The 8,069-nt window shown below is 41.9% G+C and overlaps 1 protein-coding gene and 1 long non-coding RNA gene across 4 annotated transcripts; one reads left to right on the forward strand and one right to left on the reverse strand.

Annotated features, from left to right (window-relative positions):
- Window positions 1–293: 293 nt before the first annotated feature.
- Window positions 294–6,354, reverse strand: LOC120435705 (uncharacterized protein DDB_G0290301-like). Of its 3 annotated transcripts, XM_039606160.1 has the most exons (8): window positions 6,278–6,354; window positions 6,055–6,201; window positions 1,951–2,037; window positions 1,454–1,623; window positions 1,286–1,364; window positions 769–879; window positions 518–624; window positions 294–407 (listed from the first exon to the last, which is right to left on the reverse strand). In XM_039606160.1, the coding sequence occupies exons 2-7, from the start codon at window positions 6,181–6,183 to the stop codon at window positions 523–525; spliced, it is 678 nt and encodes a 225-aa protein (XP_039462094.1). In that variant the 5' UTR covers window positions 6,184–6,201; window positions 6,278–6,354; the 3' UTR covers window positions 294–407; window positions 518–522. The 3 variants fall into 3 exon arrangements, with proteins under 3 accessions (XP_039462094.1, XP_039462464.1, XP_039461746.1); XM_039606530.1 differs by having other exon boundaries at window positions 2,002–2,037; window positions 6,055–6,327; XM_039605812.1 differs by having other exon boundaries at window positions 6,055–6,325.
- On the forward strand, window positions 313–2,225 carry LOC120436255. The gene is made up of 3 exons (XR_005610318.1): window positions 313–439; window positions 1,552–1,639; window positions 1,944–2,225. It is a non-coding gene; the product is annotated as an uncharacterized LOC120436255 (long non-coding RNA).
- Window positions 6,355–8,069: the final 1,715 nt, after the last annotated feature.

Genomic DNA, 8,069 nt, shown 5'->3' on the forward strand with positions numbered 1-8,069 from the left:
AAAGACTGGACAGAACAGACATAGATTTAGTGACTATCTGTCGAACAAAGAGGAGCATCAAGCAGCTAAAGAGGTAAATATGTCCCCCAGGAGGCAGTAAGACTCAAAAATAGGGCTAAAAGAGAGTAAATATTGGACTTGGATTCATTAGAGGTCCAGAGACTCTTAGAAGATCAGTGTCAGTAATCACATCAATGTTCAAACAAGTGCTGTATTTTCTGTGCAGATGGTCCAAAACTTTGACTAACTATAAAAGTTAGAGTGATCCTGCACCCGCACACCTCCGAAAGTGCCTCTCGTCTTCCTCTTCCTGGTATTTGTGCTTCACACTGCGACTCCAGTCTTCCTTTAGCGACTTGCTGATGACCTGCATCTTCTCAAAGCGTCTGATACGATCGTGCATTAGCCTGGACAGAAACGAAACCACGAGAAGAAGAAAGTACGTTCCATAGTTATTCTGTCATCTTTTTCCTTGCATGTACTTTTTGGTCCATTTCTTTTATTTGCCTTTACTTACTCCATTTAATTGCGTCTCAGCATCTCCTTTTCCTTCTCCAGCTGTGCCTGATGGTTGTGCAGTTCTTTCGTTCTCTCGGTGGCAGCACTAAAATTTACCTGGAAGATCTGTCAGTGTGAAACACATCACACTTGGTAGTTTTAATACAACAATGTGGACTGAATATGCACAGAGCATGTATGACTAATGTTGTTGTTGCAGTATGATGAGGCTAACAGTGAAATGTTAAACTGTTATGGAGGGATGGTGACCTTCTGTGCCCTTTCGCGGCTTTCTGCTTTGCACGCTGCTTTCTCGCAGCGGCTGAACGTGGAGCTGTCAGGGTGGCAATCTGGAGGTTCTGTGCACTTCTTTTCAGACATCTAAGGGCAAATTAAACAGTCTGATTTTAGATTTTAGACTGAATGCAGATGGTCACGTGACAAAAACATTTGAAAACTACTTTTCTGGACAGTTTCCCTACATTCTACCTATAATTTTTGCGTGCTGTGTTTAGAGGTCCAAAGCCTCACCCATGAGTTTTTGTAACCTTTTTTGTAACCGTTTATGGACTTTTAAAAGAAGAGGGCATGCTGCACAGTGGTAAGCATAAGGTGCGCTGCTATCATTAAATTCATAACATTTTTTTTAATATGGTACATTAGTTTTATACCGATAATTGCTTGCGCTGAATTCATTCCATATTCGCTACCAAGACCATGCGACTTAACACAATTCTTTGCAAGAATTTGTGCCTTTGTGTCAAGTTTGAAAGTAACTTTGACTTGCCTGGGTGTCCAGAGCTCTCTTGTATTGCTCAGCCTTTTCCCGTTTACGTTGGAGTTGTTGAGCTTGCTGCAAAGCTACCCTAAACCACACAGGTAAACATTACATGATATATTTGTGATCACAACATATGATTATTTGAAACATCTGGCTTGTGGCACCTTTACACACCCCTTAGTCAGATGTATCTGGTCTAAACACTCCATGAAACGACGTTCCTGTTCGCCTTGAGCCTTGAATTTCTGTCGTCTGTCTCTTTGAATCTGAAGCTCGTTCATGTAACGATGCTGCTGGATACTCCTGGGAGGCGTGAGTGGCCGAGCCGGGAAGATGAACGAATTCTACAGAAAACCCAGAGTATGTTCTAAATCTTAATACCGTGCTTTGCTAAATGTACCTGTATATTGCTTACATGATCGAAATAAATTAACAAACAAACAAACTGTTTCTCAAAAGAGGGAGAGAGTTACAAAGTAAATAAAAATGAGTCATAAATGAGTCATGACGTCATCTGCTTAAAATTTGCGACAAGTGTCTATAAGAGAATTAGTCACTGTTCACTGAGTCATTTCACATGAAATTTGAACAGTAACTGCAAATGACCAAAACTGTGATGTAAATGGTTGTAAGTGGGAATAATCAGTTTTTGTTTCTCTTCCAGAACTGACATGAAGCGGAGCCAGCTCCTTCTCTGACATTTGAAGGTTGAATGCAGCCACCTGCTTCGCTCTTTCACGCCGTTCTTTCAGTTTCACCTACCAGAAAAAGCAAAACAAAAAAGCCTTATCAGAAAGTCCATAATGAGAAGAAAAACAAACAATAAATAATAAAAACATTATAAGTAAAACATATCAAACTCACCAAATTAACTTTAGACAACTTTTTGGATTCCTAAACATATCGTTAACAACATTGTGATATGTTGTTGTGGGTGATTTGTTAAAGCGAGACCCCCATTTATATTTCCACAGCTGCTATGAAGAAGTGATGTGTGTGTGTGGTGTGTTTGGGGGTTTTTTGTTTGTTTTTTGTGATTCTTCTTATTTTTTTAAAGAGTTTTTGAACAACAGTTCTCCATTATTTCTGAGTATGTCATTGTCTGCTTTTTCACTCATTTTTAGTCCAGCCCTTGTGTCTAACCATTATCAGAGGAATGTTTTGTCATTTGCTGACTCCCTTATCACTGACCTTTGAATCATTCAAGCATTAATCTATGAAAATACCAAAGATAACAGGTATGAAATAGTGTTTGGGCAATAAAAAGGCTGGTTATAAGCTAACATTATACCAGCTACACAGCTGGCCAGTCCTTCATGGGGATCACACCAACACACATAGAGACGAGCTATCACAGTATGCGGCAGCAGAATTTGAGGAATTTGAAAAGAGGACCCAAAATGCAGACACAAAATTAACGAGGAACCAAAACTTGGGTATCAACAAAAAGCAAGCAATCAATCAATCAATCAATCAAAGCTTTATTCGTCACATGCAGGTTGCCCTGCAGTGAAATGGGACCCCCCCCCCCCCGACCTTACACATACAACACAGACATTACATGGGGATACCGGTCGGAGATTGGTAGCATTAGAGAAAAACATTGAAATGTACATTACAATGGGAAAGTACAAGAGGAAAAAAAGAGACCCCTACTCATGCTGTGCTTCCATGGTAGGACAGCATGAGAACAGGAAACAAAAACTCCTCTGCACAAAAAAGCACATGAATGTCCACAGCACAACATTATGAAGGACATGACAAGCCATGGGGATGGGTGGGGGGTGAGGAGTTATCCGAAGCGAACACAGCAGCCGCCCTGCACAGCGCTATCATTCCAGCGCGGCACATAGACCCGCCGTGTTCCCCCGCAGGAAACAAGCATCGAAGGCGTTTGGAAAGGGAGGGGGATGAGTGTTTGCTTATCAGTGTAAGTGTATGTGTATGCGTGTCCATAGTTCAGCGGAGACAGTGTCCTTCGCCCTGCCAGGCTAAGTAAACAGTCTACCAGCCAACCCAGGTGGCCTTGCATGGGATGGGAAGGAACAGTCTCAGCATAGTCGTTATCAGGGATTGTTTTGATCGGCTCCAGCCTTGAGCCCGCAGCTGGCGCCGGAAGGGTAGTCATATTATGATTGCGATTGTCTTCCAACAACTCATGAGAATTTTGAGCTGTTTCTTTTAGCACTCCGACACTGGTCCCTCCATCACCCGTTGGATAGTTGCGAGTTTTTCCATGTTGTTATTTACCTTCAATTCCGTGATCTTGTCATTCTTTTGCTCACAGATCAGATTCTGAGACCTCGCGACCGCAGCCAACTGATCCGTGATGTATTCCAACTTCCGCCCATAGTTGTTGATTTGAGCGGATTCTTCCCTGATGTGTCTCAATATCCGCTCAGAGATGTTATTCTGAGTATTCACTGCAGCCGCAATTGCCTCCAAGCTCTTGACCACGTCCCCGTCTGTGAGCCTTTTCTGAAAACCCGCACCTCGTCCCGTCAATTCAATCTCAGCGGGCAGCTTTGTGGCGGTTTGGACAGCCGGTTCCGCTTTCTTAATTCTCTGATAAGCCAGGGCCAAGCCAGCTTATCAGAGAATTAAGAAAGCGAAACAAAAATCACACATTATGCCAACTTGCGAGCCGTTTAATGAGGCTGGTAAAAAAGGTACAAACAAAGGGCAAGAGAAACTGAAGCAAAACTAACATTAACCTAAACTGGGTGAACTGAACAAACAACAACCTTAGAAACATGGCGTGGAGAACATGACGTGAAACAACAGACGACCTGACAAAGAATGAACAGAAACACACAGACTAAATACACACAAGGGTGATTAGGGGAAGTGGAAACACCTGGGGAAACAGCTGACACTAGTCTGACATAATGAGACAAAGGAAGCAAAGCTGACTACACTGACATATGACACAGACCTTCAAAATAAAACAGGAAACATGAGTGGCAGACACGACAATATAAACTTGACAACATAAGACATGCAGCATGAAACACATAAAGGGAGAGGGAAACTTAAATACAAGGGTAGAAAACACAAAGGGAATTTAATAAACAAATGAACTTAGCTACCCTAAAGAACTTAAACATAACATCCAAATAAACTAAGACTCAAAACGCTGGGTCAACAGACCCAGGAACATGACACGAACAACCACTGTCAGTCATATCATATCAAGAGTTCCCTCTCATAAACAGTATAACTAAATTCTCACATAACAGTTTATGTCATGTGTCACAGTTCAATAAAGTTACGTTCACTTCAAAGAAGGTTTCATTACCACCAGTAAGCAACAGCTAACAGTAGCTAACAGCAGCAAAAACAGCTGCAGTTACTGACGGTTCAACGTGTCCTCAACATTTGATCTCAGTATGGCTGTCATTGATCAGAAGCAGTGTGGGATCATCTTGACAGAGAAGAGAACAAAAGCCAGCCAACTATTCCTGAAGACTTCTTACAGAAATGACAAGAAAGCTTGTCTAAGAGAGTTCAAGCTGTGGGGAATAGAGAATCAATGTGGTCAGTTGATCAAATATTGACTTTTAAGCTTGTTAGATTTGTATAAACTCTGTTTTTGCCTTATGTACTGTATTTTCATGTTTGTTTGTGCATGTGTCAATGAATCAGGCATGCTAACAATCCATTATTTACACAGCAAACAGAACCAGAGATGCGTAGTGATAAACTGGTCCAGTGCAGCTCTCTTTTCACTCCGTTTATTCTTGGTAACTCTTGAGGGAACATCTTCTTAGAACTGATAATATCCAACTATGTGTTATTATCATTACATATTAATCGTCTCTGTCTAAACAGGTAGTATTTTTTTAAATAAAATCCACTGCCTGAAAACAATGTCATGTGAGTAGTGAAAGTGGATGAAAACAATAAGGTTACTAACGGGAAAAAACACCAAAGCAGAAGCAGTGAAGTGTATCTAGAACAGTCAAGATGAGACAGTGCTAAAGTTCATGGTTACACAAATGCAGTGTCATGTGCATATACGTTCGTAATGTAGCTATTTTCCATTTTCTATCAAAATATAAAGGAATGAGAAGTGGTTAGAGAATACTGGTCATTTTTTTTTCCAAAGGTACGACTGACGTTTTAACTTATTGTGACATGTAATAGCTGCATAACACGACAAGTTTTGGGTCTCACATCCTTTTTTTGAACGGAGACATGGTTTTGTTTTTGACCACAAACAATGGTTCCCAAGATACTCTCAAGTGAACTACAACTTAAAAAAAGTCACAACATAAAATGCAAAAATAGCATTTCTATTTCTTTAAGCATATTAAAAACTTTAAATAACCTGGGACACTCTTAAAATAAAAGACTGCACTGATCAACTCATGTATGTCTATAAGTGCTGTATTCAGTACTGGTAGTGTATTGGTTTTGCATTAGTTAGATCTCATGTGTTGTTAATTGCATGTGTAGCAGAATAAAGACAGCACTGCTGAGTCTGGTTATGTGCTCATATAATTGACAGTGTGACTGAGCTTTGTGACTTGAGACTTTGTGGCCTGACCGAACCAACGCCATGTTTTCAGTCACCGTGATGATGCTACGTCCATTATTTGGGTGACGCTTCAGTGCAGATTATATTGTCCTACTGAACCATTGCATGTGTTGCTGAGAAATTAAATGTTTCTCAGAGGATGAGCACCAGTGTCTTGGGTCAAGTTTTACTTCTGGGACAAGATCAAGGTGATGCATGTCGCTTTATGGCAGTTGAAGTGTACACGTGCTCCCACCTGTTCTTCCTCCATGTACTGCTCGTCCCTCTCTTGTTGTTTAAGCAATAGGAGTTTCTCCAGTGCTCTCTCATCTGCCTGCTGCTGTCCCCTCAGGTACACTGGTACATTTCTTTGGGTCCACTGCATACACTGGTAGCACAGCTCCTATAGTCATAAGGATACAAGCAAGTGACTGATACTGCACAGTGTACACCAAGCTTGCTAGCAAACCCTTATTTACATGTCCAGCAGAAACCAGGGATACACTGGAGCAGGGGTGCCCAATCCTAGTCCTCGAGAGCTACTGTCCTGCAGCTTTTAGATGCATCCCTACTCCAACACAGCTGAATCAAATGGTTTGATGACCTCTTCAGCATGCCATCAAGTTTGGCAAAGGCCTGATAACAAGACATTCATTTGATTCAGGTGTGTTGGAACAAGGATGAATCTAAAAGCTGCAGGACGGTAGCTCTCGAGGACTAGGATTGGGCACCCCTGCACTGGAGCCTTTTTTGAAAGACTAGTCCAGGGGTAGGCAACTCCGGGCCTCGAGTGCCAGTGTCCTGCAGGTTTTAGATGTGTCCTTGATCCAACACAGCTCATTCAAATTGCTAAATTACCTATTCAACATGTCATGAAGTTCTCCAGAGGCCTGGTAAAAAACTAATCATTTGATTCAGGTGTGTTGACCCAGGCTGAGATCTAAAACCTGCAGGGCACCGGCACTCGAGGCCTGGAGTTGCCTGGACTAGTCCAATGTAACGATGTAACTCCCTTTTTACTCTATTCATTCTTCCTCCTTAAGGAATCTGTCCTTGGAGCTGCTAATGATCTGCTAATACAGTTAAGCTGTCAATTATTAATTATTTTGACTTAAAGTTACTTTTATTCAACCAGCAAGTTTTTTTTTTGTTTTTTTTTTAACTGAAAATGACATAGGTGTCTCCCAAAAGATAATAAGACGATGAACAAGAGGCATTATTGCGGAGTAAAAAAAGAAATGATCAGCTTTTATTTACATTTGATCAAAAAGTATCTTGTCCATGTCATGAATTATTAATACCCTTCACAAAATGTCACAGTCTCTGAGAAACTCCAAAGTTCTATACCACAGGTGTCAAACTCCAGGCCTCGAGGGCCAGTGTCCTGCAGGTTTTAGATGTGTCCTTGATCCAAAACAGCTGATTTAAATGGCTAAATTACCTCCTCAACATGTCTTGAAGTTCTCCAGAAGCCTGGTAATGAACTAATCATTTGATTCAGGTGTGCTGACCCAGGCTGAGATCTAAAACCTGCAGGGCACCGGCACTCGAGGCCTGGAGTTCGACACCCCTGTTCTATGCCATTCCAAATAGTCCAAGCTGTTCTAAAGCATCCTAATTACCCTGATTAATTGGGAACAGCTGTTTTAATCAACTCAACAGGTGAAAACCAGCAGCTGCAGTTGGTTTGTGGACAGTCATGGCTAGAAGAAAGGAGCTCAGTGATGACCTGCGGCTGCGCATTGTGGCTGTTCACAAGTCAGGAAAGACCCACCAGTTTGCCTATAAGGCCTATAAGGCAAACAGGTCCACCGAGGATGCAGTTTCCACTGCCCTCCACTCTGCATCACCTGGAGATTCCTGGGACTTCAGGAATCCCCCCACTACATGTGCATGGATCAAAAACCTTCTCACAGACCGATCACAAACAGTCAAGGTTGGCAACCAGAGATCATCCACCCTGTCACTCAGCACTGGCTCACCACAGGGATGTGTGCCGAGTCCTCTCCTATACACCATCTACACCAGTGACTGCAGTGACACATCCCTGCATGATCATCATCAAATTTGCAGATGACATCACTCTGATGGGGCTCATCACTGACAGTGATGACACCGCCTACAGAGATGAGATCCAACGTCTAACAGAATGGTGTGACTACAATAACTTAACCCTCAACACCAGGAAAACCAAGGAAGTGGTCATGGACGTCTGCAAGATAAAAACTAAGTCTAAATGGCACCATGAAAAAAGAGCAATACATGAAGATT

This window comes from Oreochromis aureus, linkage group 1, assembly GCF_013358895.1.
Source record: "Oreochromis aureus strain Israel breed Guangdong linkage group 1, ZZ_aureus, whole genome shotgun sequence".
In the NCBI taxonomy this organism is placed as follows: Eukaryota; Metazoa; Chordata; class Actinopteri; order Cichliformes; family Cichlidae; genus Oreochromis; species Oreochromis aureus.